The following is a 20,827-nucleotide window of genomic DNA, read 5'->3' as shown; positions in this document are numbered from 1 at the left end:
TAGACCGGAACACAAGATGACTTGAGGCAGCTGTCTTTGGCTGGTGAGGAAAGAGACACAAGGTTCTACAATCAAGAGCCAAAGCAGCACTTTGGAGGAAAAAGAGAAGAGAAACCATGACGCCAGCTTGGGGCTCTGTGACCTCCTGCCGGGTCGCTCTCCGTCACAAGGGCATCCAGGCAAAGCAGGGGGTTGAGCTGAGCACCCCTACCACCTCACCTCCAGATGGGACAACCCACAGTGTCTCTAGGCGTTGCCACATGTCCCCCGGAAGGCAGAACTGCCCTGCTTAACAACCACTGCTCCCCATGACCAACAACGGAGAAGACAAAACCATCCCCACGCCCCCCAACCAACTTCCAGTCTTCGGTCCTTAGGAAGCTGCTGAGAGGAGGCACCCCCCGGCAAGGCCTGGCCCCACCCCACCCCTCATCCTACTAACAGAGGCTGCATGCCCCTGGGGATTCCTTGTCACCAGCACAGGGTCGCCAGACCTGACCCAAATATCCCAACTCTGTAACCCTGCCTCCGTCTTTGAAGAATTAGCCGTAATAGGAACTATTTTACTTCTGTGCCAAAATGGCAGTTCTCATCTGTAAAATCTTACCAAGTCCATGAAAAATAAACCTCAGAATTACTCATGAACTCTCTGCTTTGGGCTGCAAAAGGAACGAGCTTTCAACAGAGGCGCACCTGGAGTCCCCACCCGACACAGTCCCACCACCTGGAAAGCCAGCCACTCCGGCCCACCCCCCTGGGGAGGGTCCTCCTGTCCCCCCCATTCTCACTCCCAGTCTCCCTTCACTTCCTTGTGTCTAGGGACTCATGCTCACCGTCCCTCAAAAGCTACCACTTGCAGGGAAGACTCTGGGGCCACAGCGGACAGATTCCCCTCTCATTCCACACGTGCTGTGACCGTCACCTAAGCATCTCAACCCACGCCGCCCCTCTGTGTCCACTCATGCAGCCTACCGTCGGGCGACGCGCTGTCCTTCCAGGGGGCTCCTCTGTCCAGCAGCAGCCCCTGCTCTACGTGAATAACCGGGGCTCTGCTTGCTGTTCTGAGGCAACACCACCGGTTTGTACACAAACACACACACGCACACGGAGCAGGGACCGACGGGTCCCTGCCGGTGGCTGCCGACCTCTCACCTCCTGCCTGAGACTCCGTCACGGTGCCCCCAGGTGACCACGCCCACGGCCGCCCAGCCATCGGAGGACCTGCCGTTGGGCTTCACCAGCGGCCTGGCAGCCGGGGCAAAGGTTTAGCCTGAACCCAGGCCACAGGCGGCCGCGAGCAGAACCCAGGACAGTCAATTCTGGGCACAGACCACAGGACCCAGGACGTGAACCGACAAGTCAGAGCAGGAAGCGACCAGCAGGAGTGGCTGCAGGGCGGCCCTCCTCGTGTACAGAGAGGGCGGATGCTGAAACAGATCGAGTTCATGAGATCACAGCGATCAAACACAAAGACCGTTCACAGCCTAACTAGTCCTCTCAGGAAATCCACCGAGAGAGAGAATAAGTTTTTAAAAATGGTTTTCTCAGACTGTTAATTCAACAATCTTTAAAAAAAAAACAAAAGTGTACCACCATAAGCAAGGCGCCCTGTGAGCTACCGAGAAGATACAGAGATGGCGAGACACGGTTCAGCCCCCAAAGAGCTTACATGTCACTATTCCCTCGGAAGGACAAAGAATCAGGGAGGGACGTGAGAGGACGCTGGCAACAGGTGAACACGGCGGCCACATGCCAGCAGGCCGCCCACGGGGGCTGAGGCTGCAGCCTGCTCTGAAGGCCGGAGCCAGGAGGGAGAGGGCGCTCCAGGCTGGGGAGAGGGACAGGCGCGTGAGGGAAAGGGGCGAACACTCCGGAAAGGCGGGGAGAAGCTGGACCCACACCGTGTCCTCTGACTCTGACACGAAGACCTCTGGATTCTGCCCCTGCCAGGGGCCCCCAGCTCCCCACCGCAGGCTGGCATGAGACGCCCCTGTGCAGAGCTCACGTCCTGCCCTCCTCCCGCCAGCGCGGCCTCGGGCACACAGAGCCGGCCCCAGGGACCCCCAGCACGCGTGCGGGGTAGTCAGCACCACATACTCGGTCATCGGAGGTAAATTCCCACCTTTCAACTCGTCAAGGGCCCAAGCGTGCTAATCCTCGGCGGGAGGCAAGGCCCCAGCTGACGTGGGCAAAGCCCCACGCCCCAGCACGCACAATGGACAGAGAGCCCAGGTCTCAATCCCCCCGTTCCTGGCACATGGCAACTGGGGCACAGAGTCAACAGCTGTACTCCATTCCTGACACTGAGACGTGCTTTATTTTTCTTTAGGAAAAGCTAAAGCATAACCACTTTTTGCGAGACGCGAAGAATGACATCTGTCCCACAGAGAAGGGCGTGCAGACCTCTTGAGAGAGCAGCAGTGTCTTCTCCGAGCCCCAAGTGGGAGAACCTGGTTCCCAGAACCAGACACCGACCCTTATCAGAGCTGCCCGGGGTCCAGAGAAGGCTTCCTGAAGTCTGAGAGAAGCTGAGGAAGGGAGGCGGCCCCGGGCTGGGCACCCACCTTCTGCATCCTGGCCGGTCGCAGCGGCCGCTCACGGGCAGGCCGCAGCTGGGGCAGGCACAGAGGCCTGGCCGCGGGGACGGGGCCCCCTCCCAGTGCCAGCGCAGGCCCAGCCCCTAGTCCTTCCATTCTGAGAGGCTGCTCTCCGGGTTCTCCACCTCCTACCCTTGGCAGAGGGCATGGCCGAGCCGGGAGCAGCACCACAGGGAGGACAGCCATGAGGCGGCAGCAGGAGACGATGAAGCTCGGTGCCACGGTCTCTGCCCTCGAGACCCTGGGTGGCACTTCTCCTTCTCCAGAATGAGCTCGGAAGGAGATGTGATCTGTGGGGGTGGGGGCTTTGGCTGTGAACCCCTGACACTGGGAAGGTTTCTGGTGGCACTTGTCCCTCTAGTAAACAGATCCCCGCCTCCTGGTCACCCTGCAGATTCTGTGGTGACTGGCTTCTCTGGACCAATTCTCCTCTACCCCCAAGCCCCAAACCCCCAGAGCCAGCATGTGGCAGGGCCGGCCTCTCACACGGGCAGGACAGAGTCACCTGGAAAACCAAGGGAGACCTGAGCGGAGGCGGGAAGACCCCAGCAGGGAGAGGTCTCTCCCCGGTGCGTACATCACAGGTCCTAAAAGCACTACGTACATCTCCAACGAGATTTTTACAGAGATGATACAAATGAAGTAATAATAAAGTTCTAATGAAGAAGTTTATACACAGACAGTCCAGAAAAGCATGAAAGAGAAGAAAGGTGACATGAGAGAGTCGCTCCTGGAGGCTGACCCGTGAGGCTCGGTGACAGGGACAGCACAAGGGACATTTGAGAGACACTGACCCACCTGGCAGTGCCTCGGGTCACAGTCTCAGGAAGAAATGACAAATATAAACAAATGTAAAGAGCAGCGCGCTGTCGACCCCGGGCGGTGGGGCCACGAGCCAGCCAGGCAGCGGGGAAGACGAGGCGGACGCTCACCTCATTTACCTCAGCATGAGTTCTAGCCGAACCACGGACTTGAACGTGGAGAAAGAAACCATCAGAGTTCCAGCATAAAGCACGGATGACTCTGGTCACGGTCTCGGCCAGCCTGTCTCCCGCATGAAGACCAAAAGCTTCTGAGTGGAAACGGGGCCCGACCAAAGGCAGACAGCCGGGACGGCAAACACAGAAGCACGGGCCAAGGGTCATCCTTCAGGCCCCAAGGAGCAGCGGGACGCCCAGGCAGACGAAGACCGACCCCGCTGGCAAAGGACACGGAGGCAGACGCGAGAGAAGAATACAGACGGCCGGACACTGAAAGACGCCTGACCTCTCTAGAAACAGAGAATTTAAAACATGCCCATTAACACCGTACCATACTGCTCTCCGATAGTCGGGCAGAAATTAAATGTCTGATGACATGGGGGACCCTGATGAGGGCGTGGGGGCACACGGGCGGCCAGGGGCGTGTAACCTGGCACCGTCCTTCTGCCATACCAAAGCTCAAGAGCCACGTCCCTTTCCATCCAGCACTTCCATTTAAGAATTGACCCAACCGACATCCTCCGGAAGCTGCGAAAGTTACAAAGTACTTAAACACCATGTGGTCACGAGGAAGAAGTTGCTGATCTGTGAGTGACTGTCTAGAAAATTCTCTAAGACATACTCAGTGTGATGAGCAACCACGGAGCAGCGGGGGCGCGAACACAGACTCTAGAGGGACGCAGCTGAAGCTGGGCACGGATCCTCCTCAGAGACTAGGGCTGTGGTCGCCTCACAGTCACCTCCCTGTGTCGGGCTCCACAACTAAGGCCATGTTCCCGCCCCCCCCATGGTTTTTTGTTACTTTGTTTTTAAGATTTTGTTTATCTATGTGAGAGAGAAAGAGCAGGGGCAGAGGCAGAGGGAGAGGGAGAAGCAGCCTCCCCTCTGAGCGGGGAGCCTGATGCGGGACTCGATTGCAGGACCCTGGGATCATGACCTGAACCGAAGGCAGAGGCTTAACCCACTGAGCCACCCAGGCGCCCCTAAAACATCATTTTATGTTGATGTTTCTATTCAGAGAAAGTATGGAAAAGCCACTGGCCATTTACCCCCAAAATATCTGCTCAGATTGATGCCTAAATATGTCCTTTGTGGGAAAAACACACTTGGATTCTGCTCTAAGGCTTTTTTTTTTTAAAGGCTTTCATTTTCTTTTTAAAGATTTTACTTATTTATTTGACAGAAATCACAAGCAGGCAGAGAGGCAGGCGGCGGGGGGAAGCAGGCTCCGCGCTGAGCAGAGAGCCCGATGTGGGGGGGGGGCTCGATCCCAGGACCCTGAGATCATGACCTGAGCCGAAGGCAGAGGCTTTAACCCACTGAGCCACCCAGGCGCCCCGCTCTAAGGCTTTTAGCACCCGCTGTAGCTATGCCACGCTGCTGTGGCTTTGCATGTGGGACTCCGTCTGAATCTCCGCATCAATGTCCTGAACTCTTACCAGAAAATACAGAAGAACAGAGACTTTAGACACCAGAAAGAAAGGAGATGCAGAGAAGCCACTAACCAGGAAAAGACATTTACCGGCTCTTTTGTGACAGCGCTGTGCAGTAAAGAAGAGGTTCTTTTCTTAAGGAAGGGGGGTGTACTGGGGTGAGTGCGAACCCCCACAGAGGTGACCTGCCCGTCTCTGCTTCCCCCAGCATGTCACCCGCCTCTACGGAGCCAGGCACATCACATCCCCGGGAGACGCGTGCAGGGAGTCACGAGATGGCCGTGCCCTAGCTGTGCTCTTGAACATGAGCTCCCAGCTGAGCCCGATGTCCCTCCGGGAGCCATGGTGATGATGTTCGCTGGCAGAGCTGACTGGGCTAGACCAGGTCACTTCAGAGGCCATCCGAGTCCAGGACCACACTGCGTTTAGGGACTGTCCCAGGTGCAGCTCCTCAGAGGGCAAACAGGAGCCAGCAGCAGCGATGAGAATCTGTTTCTAACAAGGAAATCTCAGCCAAGTGGAGGACAAACAGAAAAGGGGCAGAGGGGGGAACAATGTGCCTTCAGGGGGTTGTCCAAATGCAGAGTAAAAGTGAAACCCTGATACCCTAAAACATGTCCAGAAGGTCTGGCCCCCCCCATCCTTCAACCAGAAGCAAACCGCATGCAGGTTCTACAGCCCCCACCACAAACATACTCCGGAGAACCTTCCAGAACCACAGAGAGGATTGTTGACAAGAACTGGAATGTCCTCGCCTCCACTGGCCACTCTGTGTACTGAAGCGGGCCCTCAAGGCCCAGACCCGGGCCTGCCTTTTCTTCCCCCCAGGGCTGGCTGCTGAGACCACCCCACCCGACGCCTGCACATCCCACCCGTCTGCGGGACTTGGGGCCCCGGGAGTCGGCGGCCAGGCCAGCGCGTTCCGACTCCGTAACAGAACTCGGGAGGCTGCAGAGACATTCCGGCCACAGACAACTGTCCGCTTCTTCAGAGACGCAGGACCCGAGCCTCGTTCCTGCTCACCTTTGCAAGAAAAGGCAAGGGAGGTCCTGACCCTCTTACGACGACACCGCGAGCATTCGTGTCTGGTGCGCTCACAGGAGGGCCTAGGAGATTCAGCCCAGAGCGAGTCCCCTCGACACCTGTCACGGCTGACGGTGACGCGGGATGCAGGAGGCGCTCCTGCCTCACAGTAAAGATGCAGACCCAACCCCCGCGTAAGGGAGCGAGGAGTACCCGTGGGAGTACGGACTTCCAGTCCCGGCACCACAACCTTCCCTCTTCCTGCGCACCCCACGCTGCGCGGCTCGTCCAGCGCAAGGCTGGCCCCGTCCCGGGACTGCGCCAAGAGGACGGGCTCGGGCCATAAGTCAACGGCAGGGGGAGGATTTCTGTGGTCACCCGAGAATCCAGGATCCTGGCGGAGAGGCACTCTGCCTAGCTCTACCCCACGCCTCTTCCTATAACAATAGGATTTTACACTCACATAGAATCTCACAGCTTAGCAGGTTTCTCCTTCGTCTCCGTTCTTATGTGCACAACAAAGCCCCGCTACGAACTCCGACGCTTCCTGACGGTGAAGGTGGCCCTGCTAACTCCGGTTTGCCGATGAGGCAGGACTCACTGAGCAGGACACTCTAATGACACACACAGCCCCGTTCGCATGCCCCGGCCGAGTCCCTGGATCCTCAGTGCCTCGTACCGCAGTAACCGAGTTCACTGCAGCTCAGCGTCGCGGAGCATCTGCCTGTGCCCACCCTGAGCTCGGATTCAAACGGCTCCGGCCGCTGCCCTGCACAGAACACCAGGGCCGGGTGGGGAGGCGTGCAGGCCCGGAGCTGCAGCCCCCGCGGCCGCTGGGGCCATGCTCACGCAGCACTCGCAGCACACCCGGGGACACCAAGGAGCTCAGATAGGTCAAGCCTCTGAGCCAGGGCTTGGAAGGACAGATGGATTCCCCAAATGGAGAAGCAGGGACCAACGCCGACACACATATCCAGGAAGGCGAGGCGGCCAGGTGCCCGGGGACTGGGGGCACAGCTGCGGTCAGGACCCAGGACACACCAGGACTGGCCAGCACCAGAAGAGAGCCCAGCATCAGCTTGCGAGGGCCTCATGTTCCACACGCCAGGGAGCTTGGTTCCAGCCCAGAGGAAAGGTTCAAGGGCGAAACGAGGGGGACTACGCGTTGAAGAGATGGGCCGAGGTCACTGGAAGCCAGCCTGTGGAAGCCGCCGCTCGCTCCTCGCCCGCACAGCGCTGCGCTGGGAACGGAGGCGCGCCGGCGCCACACAAGGACAGGGCCCAAAAGCATCTGTAAGGTCTGGGTTATGGATCAGAGATTAGCGCGGCAGGAAAACATCCCACTTCTTGAGACACAATCCCCACTCACCCTTTCCTAGGTGTGCTCTTTGGGTCCTATGGACCTAGAAGGGCGGGTCTGTGAGGGGCGTGACGCTGACACTTCCCTCTCTGCCCTGGGGTCTTGGGGACCTGCCAGAGCCAAGTTTGTCTGCTCTCCTCACTTTCACACCTCCCCGAGAGCGGCTGCTGCATCTCCTCGGGATCCCTACGGGACCTGTTTTAGCGGCAGTTCAAAGGGCAACTGTGCTGGCCTCCTGAGTCCCAAACAGAGGACAGGACGGAGTGCTCCTGGGAGGGGTGGGGGTGACGAGAGCCGCCGGCAGTTCCTGAAGGTGACTCATTCCAAATAAAGCTGCCCATGAACCCTGTCTCTGAACCCCAAGCTCTAAGTCCCCAGCCCCAAAACGGCGCCCCACTCTCACCACCATGAGCCGTGCATGTTGGATGTTAGGGCCTCCAGGACAGCTGGAGGCTGATGACACAGGACCCCCTGAGTCAGCCTCTCGAGGGACTCTTCAGCGAGGTCCTTGGGAGTCTGAGGCCAGCCCCTACCCCACCCCCCCCCCGGAAGGCCCAGCAGGACATGAGGGGGAGCACGCGGCACGGTGACCAGCAGTCATGGTGTGCCTGGGCCAGGCTCACACCCGCTGTTCCGAATCATCAGTAAAGTGACCTCTTCCTTTCCCACGAGAGACCCTGGCGACCGTGGGCTCGCCCCACAGCTGGATCACCTCCTGCGGGGGTGCAGCTTCTCCTCACGGCCCCCTCCCGCACAGAAGGATCACCACGAGCCCCTCCGTGCCCCCTCCCGCAGCCTCTCCCACATGCTGCAGCTTTCCGAGTCACCTGCGGGTACGGTCCAGCATGAGCGGTCTCAGAGGTGAACCCTGGAAATGTACTGTGTGGTGAGCCAGGTAAGGAAAAGCAGAAAAAGGCCCCCAAAACCTGTTCCAACTTTCCCAAAACCTACCTTGAAAGAGAGCACGATGTTTATTTCAAACTTCCCAGTGTTCGTTACGAACGACAAAGCAGCATCCACTTCGCCGTCTGTCTGGTGGCCATCTAGCGTGGGCATCGCCAGACAGACAAGCGTCCACGCGCGACACGCTGCACACCGCAGAGTCTGAACCCTGGCCTCGCGGGGCTCCCTCCCCAGCTCTCTTCCGGGGCCCTCAGCTGTGTCACCCCTCCCTCGGCGCCTCCCTGGGTGCCATGGGGGTGCGGAGAGGGTGAAGGAAGTCCACAGACGCCACGGACCCCGCGGTCCCCAGCGACACCGAAAGAGGAAGGTCCGACGAGCTCTGCACGTTCCCTCCCACTCGTCTCACCCCTACCGGCGGCTGCCCCCGCCGTGCTCTGATGCCTGCGCTTTTCACCGTGGCCCTCGGTCGGGGCGCGGCGACCCCAGAGCCCGGAGCGGACTGTCACTCAGAGCCGGGGAGCACGGACACTCGCGCTAGGACACAAGCCCCGCAGAGCAGCGCCCGGGGTGATCTTCCCCGAAGAGCAGAGACTGGGCTGGGGGCCGGGCGGGGGCCCTGCTCTGGGTGAAAAACACACTAAGTCACACGCAGCCCCACGCAGGCCTCGCCCCCGAACCACTCACGACCCTCCAGTCCTTCTCCTGAGAACAGTGAGGGAAAACCCCGAGTCTGGGGGCCGCTCCTCCCCACAAGGCAATAAAACTGTCATCACAGGACGTCCTGGCTGGACGGGGACAGCCGCAACCCCCACAGCGGGCGCCCAGGCGGCACCGGGACTCACCGTCCTCCCCAGGGGCTTGCAGGACCATCTTCCCCAGCCCAGCGGGACCCTGACGGAGCCGATGTCGTTTGTCTAAGGGGCACCCGACGATGTTTCCCTGGGCGGGGGCGGGGGGCCAGGTGGGGCCCGGAACACCTGCCGGCCTCGGTCACCGCCACCGCCTCTGGGACAGCTCAGTGCTCCTTCCTGAACTGCGGAGCCAATGAGCCTCCGCGGCTGAGGCGTCACGGCCGCCGCCCAGTTCCTGAAGTGGGGCCCAGAGAGCTTCCGAGGAGTTAACCGCCTCCTCCCTGGATCCGGCTCGGGCTCGGGGCCGAGGAGTCTGCGGCAGCACCCGCCGTCCCTCCGCAGATCCAGCCGGAGCACGGGACACAGCCAGCTGTCCCCTCTCCCTTCCCTCTGCGAGCACTCGCTTAGAACAGAACCACGGCAAGTCCCGGCGCTCACACCGCTGTGACAGCACATTTCCGAGGAGAATGACTAAGAGATCGCAATCATTACGGTATGCCGTGAGGTCAGAGGCTAAAAGGAGAAGGCAGATGTTAGAGGAACAACAGCAAGAAAAAGCTAAGGGCAGTATTGCCAATACAAGTTTAATTTTATCTCCGTTCTATTTTCTACCGTGTTGTATCAAACTGCTCGTCTCCCCATACTCTTACATTCACAAAGCATGTTTGTTGTTGAAATCAGATTAACGAGTAATGAGGGGAAAAGCCTTATTAATCCCATCACCCAGGGATGACCCCCTGAAGAAATTTTGGTAGATGTTACTTTTATTGTTCCAGACTTTTGTTCTGTGTATTATACTCTCATTCTGTCTCGGCCTCGCTCTGTGTGTGTACACACATTTGCAAATATACCTTTCTACCTCCACAGATCCTACATGTGATACGTGTAATAATTACATTATATAACACACGAGACGTATTTCTTTCTCAAGATGTACTTACATGACCTCAAGACAGAAGCATGTAAGAAGGCATAAATATGTATTGATAGAGAAATACAAAGAGAAACAAAAATTGAATATTTTATGTGCTATCTTATAACCTACCATTTTTCACTTACGACACTTTTCAATGACTGTAAATGGACACTTATCACATTTTTTATTATCCACGGTATAGACTGGGTATTTAACCAATGCCAGACTGTAGGACTTTGAAGCGGTTTCAAGTTCTCCTGCCAGTCTCACCACCCATGTGCACACAGTTCGGTGCGTCTCTGAGGGTCCTCGGAGCAAACGTTCTCGGAGTCCGGCCACAGGCTCTCGCTACTCCCTTCACGTGTTCATGGGAAGGATCACAGGGTCCCTGCCTCAGTCACTTCTCTCAAGTGTGTGCTTAGGACATCACTGCTGTAGGCCGCGTTTCCTGGATGCTCACCCTGTGCCCATGGCCGACTCACGTAACCCCGAGAGCACCCTGTGAGGGCTTCTCTTCGGCCCTGATTTATGGAAGGGACACTGAGGCCCAGAGGCATCACATGACTTGCCTGAAGTCTGGCCTAGGGTCCCTGCTCTGTTGGCTCCCCCGCAGCACCCCTGAGCCCCCCTCCCCTCACTGGTCCTGGTTGTGGGGGCCCCTCTGACAGCAGGTGTGCACGAGGCCTGGACCTGCTGTCCCGAGGCCCGGGCCACGCTGCAGGTAGAAATGCACGTCTACAGCAAGACACCAGCCATGCTCTGGACGTGGCCACAGGTGCCTCAAGGGCAGTGGCCTCGGCCCACACTTACCCCTCTTGCCTAACAATAAATAAACAAACATATTTTTTAAAACCACTCTGTTCTGCAGAGGCAAGTGACAGAGACCCAACTCCTTGCCTTTGGTTTAATACTTCAAAATCAGAATTAACGCTTTTTCCTCTGCACCCCCTCCCATAACAAGAGCCAGGCCAAGTCCCCTCCAACCCCATTTCAAAATCTAAGTTTAATGACTCCCAAATCAGCATTTCTGTCTCTGGTGCTAGGGCGGGTCTCTGATGCCAATCCCAGCTTTGTAGAGGCCGGGTCCCTTCTACTTCCCACGACTGTGGAGCAGCAGAGTGCCTCTCTGGAACTGACGCCCAGAGGCAGGCCGGCCTGGCCCCCAGGCACAGACACACACCACCTTCAGACACTGCCCAGGTGTGCCACCTCCCTGACAGGACAGACTTCATTTCTGCGAGTCTGACCGCCGAAAAATGGCTTCTCAGTGGCTAGGGTCTACACTGACCCGATGACCGGTGGTGCGGATGATTTTTTCAAGAGTCTGTGGTATTTGCTCTTTTATGAACGGCTTATTCATATCCTTCACCCGTTCTCCTCTTGGTTATCTTTCCCTATTGGTTGGCAGATGACAAATTCTTCTGTATTCTTTTCTCACAACCTGTCACTTGTTTTTATCAGCAGGTGTGGTATCTCTGCCTTATGGAAGCTTCTGTGTTACAAGCAGGTCTGTCGTCTCTTCCTCCCCCGGCTTCTCTCAGCATTTACTGAGCACGCAGAGTGTCGGGCAGCCCATGGCGTGTCGGGGACCGGAGGTGCACCAGAAGGCCACAGTCCCTGCCCTCAGGACGCTTCCACTCTCCTGGGAGCTGGGGAGGGCAGAGCGGCGAGCAGCAAAATACACGTGTGTTGGAAGAGAGATGCTACGTGGGCTCGGGGCGGAGTGCGTGGTCAGGGCTGGCTGGCTGCTCCTGGCCAGGGCAGCTGGGGCACAGCCAACGGCAGCCAGAGGTGAAGGCAAGGCCGGGGGTCGGGGGGGCGGGTGTGAGGAGGGCTTGCTGAGGGCCTCGATGGCTATTTTATTTATTTTTTTTTTTAAAGATTTTATTTATTTATTTGACAGAGAGAGATCACAAGTAGGCAGAGAGGCAGGCAGAGAGAGAGGGGGAAGCAGGCTTCTTGCTGAGCAGAGAGCCCGATGCGGGGCTCGATCCCAGGACCCTGAGATCATGACCTGAGCCGAAGGCAGCGGCTCAACCCACTGAGCCACCCAGGTGCCCCTCAATGGCTATTTTAACGACCGGTTTCCACTGTGGGTGAGATGGGAAGCCCCTGCCCAGGGCTGGAACGAAGTGAAGGGCCTGACTTCATTTGTGAGGAGAGCGCTCTGGCTGCTGGCTAAGAACAGGCTGCAGGGCAGCAAGGCCAGAAGCCGGCGGGGGGTTGGGGGGTACCACAGTCTTCCGGGTAAGAGATGACGGCAGCTTAACGCAGAAGGTGATCGGATTCATGTTCTATTCTAAGGCAGAGCCAGGAACTTGCCAATGGATCCCACGTGGGTGTAAAAGAGGTCAAGGATGGCCCGAACCCTCTGGTCTGGGCAGGCAGAAGAACACAGATGCCATCTTCCAGGTGGCAGGCCGCCAACAGGGTCCCTGCCCCACGGCCCGGGGCATGCCTCAGCCTGCTCTCCGGCCCTGGACCTCGTGACTCACAGCCTGCCCCACTCTGCACGGCCGCACGCCCTGCCATGTTGCCCAGTTCACGCCCCGAGAGAAGGACTGTAAATGGCTCACATGGTATCCACCATCCCTGTGTGGGGACAGTGGGCCCCCTTCGGGCCAGGTGCCTGTCCTGCTCTGTGAGCTGCCGGGAGCACGGTGGGGCCCGGCAGGCGGGCGTCACACTGCCTCCTGCGCCACTATCCTCTTCCAAAGCCCGAGCAACAAGTAACACTGTTAAAAAAGGAAGTAGCGACTGAAGAGGCACGTCTCCAGGTCCTTAAAACAGAAGGTTAACTACTAAAGCACCAAATTATATGCTTGACTCGCTCATAAAGAAAGTGACATCGTAACTTATCATCCAGATCTTGGGACGTTCTCAGGCTGCAGGTAGGTGCTCCTTGCGATCCCGTCCGCCAGCGGGCATAACCCGGGCCTTCCTGGGCTAACGGAGGCAAATCACCACCAGGCCCTGCGACGGACTCAACCCCGAAGAGAGTGGGTAGGATTGCAGCGCAGCTCTTTGAGCAGAAGCTGTGCCCAAGTTCAGAGGACACTGTGAAGTCCTTAGGAGAACAACAGCATGCTACAAAAGCAGGACAGTCACCTAGGCCTCAGAGCCGTCGGAATGATGAGACGAGAGGCAGAGGAACTGGCCCGGAGCCCCTGTCAGCATTAAACCAACAAAGTGAAAAACAACACTTTATATCTACTCTTATTAAAGTCACACAGAAGAGGGGCACCTGGGGGGCTCAGTCGGTTGGGCATCTGCCTTCGGCTCAGGTCATAATCCCAGGGTCCTGGCATTGGGTCCTGCATCGGGCTCTCTGCTGGGCGGGGGGGGGGGGGGGAGTCTGCTTCTCCCTCTGCCTCTCTCTCTGTCAAATAAAAAAATAAAATCTTCAAAACCACACAGAAGGGTGTTTGGATTTCAGGTGTTTTGACGTAGGCATTTTATATTTTCAATGAATAAAATACCTTAAACAGCCTTAATCCTGTACCCCAGCCTCATCTTCTCCAGTGACAGGTAAGAGCATGCAAATGTGAATGGTTTAAAACAACACAAGGGGAAAACATACGTGAGTGTTCATGTAACGTTCCAGGGCAAGTTTTTTCTCAGCATGATACCCACGTCATTGGTCATAACCCCAAGGGGACAGAGTACACTCCAGGTGGTAGCCTGGGGAGCCCACCGACAGACTGTCTTAAAGTCATGGTGGAGTCCGGGGCGACTCAGTGGTGGAGCTCCCCAGGGTTAGCAAGGGGCTCCTGACCAAGGCTAGGCCTGCAGGAGGAGGTGGCTGGCTACAGAGGACAGGGCTCAGCTAAGCCTCAGCTGGGGACAGGGAAGGGCTGGGGACAGGGCTCAGCTATTCCTCAGCTATCTGGCAGGGAGAAAACACCTTGATCTCTTTCTCCTTTGACCCTCCAAGCCTCTGGACAAACCCAGCGGGGGCCACAGGGCAAGGCAGCCTGCAGACGCAGTCCACCCCAGGCAGCCTGCAGCCCAGCAGGACGGAGAAGGCAGATGGCAGAGGCCGGGGGTGCGGGGCCCCCCGCAGCAAACCGCAAACTGCCAAGAGCCTCTCCTCGCATCTGCATGGCCCCGTCAGCTGCCTTGAAGTCTCAGCTCCTCGTCGGTGTCAAGATCCTCCTTAATGGGACCCTGCTGCCCGTCCAGGTTTTTCTCTTCCCCCTCGTGCCTGGTTTTTCTTCTTTAACCAAAATAACATGCACACATCACATAAAAAAAAAAAGTACCGATGGCTTAAAACAGAAACCCACAGCTTCCTGCCCAACGGTAGCCCCCCCACGGTCGTATCCTGCTCCGCAGAGGCAGCCCTGTCAGCTCTCTGTTCCGCGCCTCACCTCCCTGCTTCCCAACAACACACGCACACCCTTTGTTCCCGAGTCTCCAGTTCTGGCCATCCACGGCCTGTCGTGCAAGCTGAAGACTCTGCTTTGACCCTACGCCCCACCCCACACGGCGCACGCCGGGATGGTTACATATAAACTTGGGGCTAAATCAGTACCTGCTACTCCCATAAACACTGCCCACAGCTTAGCGGTACGACCTACTATGATTACAATTAGCACGGGATGCCGTGAAGGGTCTCTTCTGTCTCTGTGTGCTGGGCTCTCGGCACCAACAGAGGAGACTGGCCGCCGGAGCAAGCCGGCCAGGAACCCGCTCCAAATCCCCCTGCCCCAAACCGCCCCCTTGCTTTCACCCTAGCACCCTGGCCGGTCCTTCCGCCCTTTCCAAACGCCGCGCCCGTTTCTCTGACTCTTTTTCCAGGTCCTTCTCCTCTTGCTGGGGCATATCCTCTGTAACTACCAGAGAAAGCACCTTGAGGGCTGGGTTTCCATCACTGCTCTGGATTTTGTGTGTCCGGAAACACCCCTGTTCCTCTGGCTGGACACAGAACTGCACCCTAACATCACTTCCTCACGATGGCAAAGGCGTCCCCTGTCTTCTGTCCCCACAGCGCTGTTAGTGACCGTGCCATTCTGACTCCCAGAATTTTCTATGGGATCTTTTTCCTGCTCAGACAGCTCTCCAGGTCTTTACTCTCGGCGCTGTGTGGTTTTGTAACAAGGGGTCCAGGGGTGGGTCCATTCGCATGCACCGTGCTAGCCCAGAGGCAGACCCCCCCAAGTCTAAAGTCTCAGAATCTTTGATGTCCTACCCTTTTTCTCGGCTCTCACCGTGCAATTTCTGTTGGACAACTGGACCGCCACTGTGGATCTTTTAATTTTTATCTTTTCACTCCTACTTTTTGTCTCCTCGTGGAAGTGTTCTTGCAATGGCCTGAATGTTTGTGTGCTGAAACCCTGAGCTGATGGCATCTGGAGGCGAGGCCTATGGGAGGAGATCAGCTTGGGAGGGAGCAGCCACACACGTGGGACTGGCAGCCGTAAAGGGCCAGCTGGCTGTCCTTGTACCTTGAGAGCACATGGCAGGATGACAGCGCTCCCCGAGCTCGGAAGGGAGCTCTGAGCAGAAAGCACTGACAGGGGCCCAGCTCAGACCCCCACCTGGCTCTGGGAGAGCCACGCCGCCCCGTGTGTGATGCTGTCACAGCCGCCAGCACTGGGCTGGCACTCTACTTCATCTTTTAGCCTTTGTACTGTTTTCTTTTGGCTGTTTTTAATTTGTACAAAGTCCCTCTTGATCTCTGAATATTCCTTTTGGATAGCATCCTATTCCTGCTTCGTCGATACCACATCTAAGACTCTTAAGTACAAGGCTTTTAAGTGTTCTCCCAGGATGTGTTTTCTCAAACACTTTTTCTTCTAATTGCTTTGTTCTCCTGTTTATTTTTTTTTTAAGATTTTATTTATTTATTTGACAGACAGAGATCACAAGCAGGCAGAGAGGCAGGCAGAGAGAGAGGAGGAAGCAGGCTGCTGCTGAGCAGAGAGCCCGATGTGGGGCTCAACCCCAGGACCCTGGGATCATGACCTGAGCCGAAGGCAGAGGCTTAACCCACTGAGCCACCCAGGTGCCCTGGTTCTCCTGTTTCATGGTGAGGGTATGTCTTAAATGTCTGGTACACACAGGCTGTTTCTTCACATCGCTGGCTCCTCCATGCCAACAACCTGATCAGAAGTGGTGTGCGGTGGCTGTGGCCTGTGGAGTGCTGGGTCTCACTGTAAATATATATATGTAATATATGTAATATGACAGGGGGGCGCCTAGGGGCTCCGTCGGGGAAGAGCCCTCCTTCAGCTCAAGTCATGATCCCGGGGTCCTGGGACAGTGCCCTGAGTCGGACTCCCTGCTCGGCGGGGAGTCTGCTTCTCCCTCTCCCCTCTGCTTGTGCTCTCTCACTGTATCTCTCGAAGATAAATAAATAGAATCTTTAAAAATGAGTATTAATAAATAAATAAGTAAAACAATAAAGCAGTAACACGGGAGAGGCTCTGTGTGTTCTTTCTCGTAGCAGCCTGACGAACCACTCTCCGATCTCCCACCTGGGCCGTGTGGGCTACAGACCTGGCCGGCCGCATCCGGACCGCCGGGTGGAGGGAGAAAGGACGGGCCGCCCACACGGACCTACACGCACCTTCACTCACCGGGTGCCACAGCCTCTTCAGAAATCACACCCTCATGTTCTACCAAGAGTGGAAGAGACATCGACGTGCTGCGAGACACGGACAGGAGACCTGAGAGCCCACGTGCCCGCCGCGAACACCTCCCACCCGCCCTCCAGTCCCCAGCCTCACCGCTTGTCTCCACTCGCAGAGGCCCGCGGAGCCCCACCGCCCCTCTGGGATGGGAGGGTAAGTGGTTCTGGTTCCCGACGGCCTCCCCCTCTGCAGCTGGGATCTCGCCCGACAAGCCGCCAGTGGGAGAGCGGCACGGGGCACACAGTCTCGGGGAGTCCTGAAACTCCCAGGAGCGCAGCTGTGTGCCGGGGTGCAGAGTGACAACGACACGAGTCCTCACAAAGGAAAACGCGCGGGTGCCTGGAAATACTCAGACTCTACGGAAGCTACTCCTGCTCGGGGTACCTGAAGAACACGGGTTCCGTGCTCGCGTCGCGGCACATACGCCAAAAATTGGAACAAGAGTAGATGAGCACAGCCCCTGCGCGAGGATGACACGCAAATTCGTGAAGCATTCCATATTAACAACAAAAAAACGTGGATTTGTACTGTTTTTCCTCACAGATGTGAACAGACCTTGCCAAAAAATAGAAGGCTGAGGATAGAGAAAATATGTACGTGTTGCGAAGACGCCCAACGGAGAATTCGAAGAGCACTGCCGTTCCCTGACGAGCCTCGCACCTGACGACGGGGGGCAGGCGCGCCCCTAATCGTATTTGCCCAATGGGCCTCTGGGAGGCAGAATCTTTAGCACTTTTTTTTGGAGCTTTTATTACCGAAAGAAAAAGGCAAAATCAATTAGGTATATATTCTAAAAGCCCAATCCGAACCATATCCTTCTGCCCTTTGTATCATACACAATTTAAATTTCAATTTTTTCCAAGAAGAGTTAACTTTTGTAAAAAAAAAAAAAAAAAAAAAAGTGCCATTTTTCACGAAGTCTGACCTCACTTTCTGTGTAAAGAAAATCCATCATCAGTGCCATAAAATGCCATAAATCTGAAACAAACCGCACAGCTTTGAGTTTCCATGAATCCTTTCCTGAGAAGGGGGTGGACACATTCAGGACACAACCACACGGAGCCCTCATGCCGGAGAGCCCACATCCGGGTCGCGCCGCTCTCGGGGTGGGGCGGGTGGCACCAGCCCTGGAACCCTAGCTAAATGACCCTGCACTTTCTGGTGGCGGTGGCACTCTGCAGCCACAGTCCCCAACCTCACCAGCCCGGGAGACGGTTGGAAATGCAGCACGGATACCCGGGAAAATAAAAATGTGACAGTATCCGCGATGCTACCCAGAGTCATCACACTCCGCAAAGACTGAGGAGCCACGGTGCGATTCGCAGATGAGAAGGGAGACGGCGCCAACTGGACGGGAAGTAGCTGGCATAGAAGCCTTAGACGCCTTTTAAAATAAAGTAAAACATACCGACGTGCTCAGTGCCGTGTGTGCTGCCCTCTGCTGGCTCCGTGAGGAACCTGCTCAAAGGTTTACAAGTGGCCCTTTTGGCCAGTAAATTCAGTTCTCCTTTGAACGTACATGGGGAAAAAGAGGAAATTCATGTTCTACGGAGCGTGGCCCGTGCCCTGCTGATACTCAGCAGTACTTGTCTCTTACTTTCTGAAATGGTTTTCTTAATATTACAACGGGTTTGCCCTTTGTCCACACGCGGCGCCTTTGTGGGAAAAGGTGCCAGCCGGTCAGAACTTGAAGGGACGGAGGTAGACCAGACAGACACACGACACACAGGACAGACCGTACAGGCACTAGCATGCTGGAAAGCGGGGTGACAGGCGACCAGAGGGAACCAGGAGCGCGCGTGGGGACCGGCATGTGAAAGCACTAAATCCAGGGGCCACCACGGGCATCGCCAAGAAGACGGATCTGAGCTGTAGGGACAGCACGCCCCGAACAAAGACTGTGGACAGGCCTCTCTTCTCTACGGTTCAGTGACGGACGAAGCATAGTCACATTCCTCTCTGGACGCCCCCCTCCCTGTGCCTCATGGCCACGACTCACGGGGCTCACCGCACCATGCGGCAGGACCAAGGAGCCGGCCACTTCTCGGTGACGAGCCTGCACTCCCCGGTAACCTGAGTCAGCCTAACCTGCTCAGACAAGCTGCCCCTGTCTTTGAGCGACTCACACCCATCGCTCCTTATTTCTCAAAACAAGGATCTGCCCGGTGCCCTCACTCATTCGAAAAAGGCTCGAGGCTTTACCGGTGTCCACTCAGCGCCCGCTGCCCTGCGCCGCGCGCCCTCTAGCTGTGGGCGGGGGGCTTACAGGAGGACACTGTGCCTCCCTGGACACGCGACAGGGCCCGGGAGGATGCAGGGGGCGGCAGCAGTTCCGTAAACCGCCACGTGGCATGCTAAGGACTCGCCCATGGAGACCGGGCTCTCCAAGCTCTTGGTGGAGAACAGCAAGTCAGCCCGTGGGAGAGGAGGGGAGAATGGGGGCACTGGGCAGTCCACACGAGTGCGGCGACCTTTCGGAAAATCCCCGTGGCATGTTCTGGTGTTGAGGCCTGGGGAGGGTCCGGCATGACCCCGGACCACGGTCGTGAAGGACACAGACACTGGCCATCGTGGGGGTGAGGGGCCGCTCTCCGGCAGAGGAAGGGCACACTCAGCCAGAGGCCCTGGGAGGCCCGGCTCTCCCCGCCGCAAGAAGCCCACGGCCACGGAGGTCTACCTGCACTTCTGCGCTCACACCGTGCTGTCTCGTCCTTCCAAGGGTCTGGTCCCCAAACAAGCCCCCTCCACTAAACAGATCCTCTCCCCGGGTGTCCCCTGTTTTCTGAAACTGATTTTATACCCAGCGTGCAGAACAAAGAGCTGTGTGGGCTGGGCTGCACGTTCCTTTCCCAGCCGGGACACCTACCTGGAAGAGAAGTTTGCATGAAAAAGAGACGCAGTCAAAGCAGGTTTGAAGGTAGAAAGGTGGGAAGGTCCAAATGGGAAACAGGCCCAGAGCTGCCATGTTGACTAAAGGGACACAGGCTAACGCACGGTAATTAACCAGGGAATTGTAAAAAGCATGTATCGGTTTGCAAACACAGAAACTTTCACAGAAATACAGAATCTCTTTTCAGCATGAAACTCACCCTGGAGCAGAGCAGGGGACTCTACCACCATCCCCTCACCTGCATCTCGTGACGAGGCAGGCTTGGACCCAGGAGCACGTCAGGAGCCACGCCAACCAGGCCCGCCAACACCACGCCGGGCGGGGGTCCTCCCACGGCTCTCCGCGAGCTCCCCCACCCCATGGGACACACACTATCCACCGTAAACAGAAACGGGCAGCCTGGAAGGCAAGCATTTCTCTGACCTCTCACGTTGCCCAAATGACAGCACCTCTCCTGAGACAGGAGGAGGAACCCCAGCCATAAACCAGTCGGCACAGCTCGCTAAAGGCTGAATTCCAGGCTCCGTGTTTTTATCAAAACAAACTGCTCGAGAAATAAAGCAGACACATGAAACGATCACCCTAAGTATTTTTATCACAACGAAAGGATCATCTCACTGAAGGCAGAATATACCAAACTTACTTTGTTTTTATTTTAGTATTATTATCTTCCTAAAATTTTTTCTTTTTAACTTTATTTTTTCAGTGTTCCAAGATTCATTGTTTATGCATAACACCAAATTAATTTTTTTTAATCTTAAGCCTTTTTTTAAAAAATTAATTTGTGTGTGTGTGTGTTCCAAAGTACATTGTTTGGGCACCACACCCAGCGCTCCATGCAACACGTGCCCTCCTGAATACCGACCACCAGGCTCACTTAACCCCCCACCCCCACCCCTCCAAAACCCTCAGTTTGTTTCTCAGAGTCACACGAAACATACAAGTCCTTGTTCATGGCTCACCCAACAAAGGTTAGTTAATATGTACTTTCCTGTAAGTTATTTTTTTGGGAATTTTCCTTTACTGGACCATATGGATCTACCGCAATTTTTAAAAACTGTACATTGCACAGTAAAGTTTTTGCCAGACTTTGAGCCCGGACAGATGACCTTGAGGTTGTTTCTGATACTCTGCCATCGCAAGCTGAGCTACCATTCCCAATCTTGCAGGTCGGGCTTCCTGCTCTGGGCACCTGTGTCTGCGAAAGCTGAGTCACAGCTGGTGCGGGCACTTAACCGT

At 56.4% G+C, this 20,827-nt stretch overlaps 1 protein-coding gene and 1 non-coding gene across 4 annotated transcripts in view; one reads left to right on the top strand and one right to left on the bottom strand.

Annotated features, from left to right (window-relative positions):
• Positions 1–20,827, bottom strand: part of CYTH1 (cytohesin 1) — a 79,177-nt gene that overhangs the window by 31,612 nt on the left and 26,738 nt on the right. For 2 of the 3 annotated variants that reach the window (XM_047706504.1, XM_047706505.1), the window contains exon 1: positions 9,139–9,553. The exons of the other annotated variant lie outside the window; for it this stretch is intronic. In XM_047706504.1, coding sequence (XP_047562460.1) covers positions 9,139–9,166 — 28 coding nt within the window. In that variant the 5' untranslated portion in view covers positions 9,167–9,553. Of the gene's footprint in view, positions 1–9,138; positions 9,554–20,827 lie in introns of those variants that run through there. 3 annotated transcript variants of the gene reach the window in all.
• On the top strand, positions 17,101–17,203 carry LOC125088223 (U6 spliceosomal RNA). Its single transcript, XR_007123625.1, has one exon. It is a non-coding gene; the product is annotated as a U6 spliceosomal RNA (small nuclear RNA).

Source organism: Lutra lutra, chromosome 16 (genome assembly GCF_902655055.1).
Source record: "Lutra lutra chromosome 16, mLutLut1.2, whole genome shotgun sequence".
In the NCBI taxonomy this organism is placed as follows: domain Eukaryota; kingdom Metazoa; phylum Chordata; class Mammalia; order Carnivora; family Mustelidae; genus Lutra; species Lutra lutra.
This window is presented reverse-complemented; position numbering and strand designations above follow the sequence as displayed.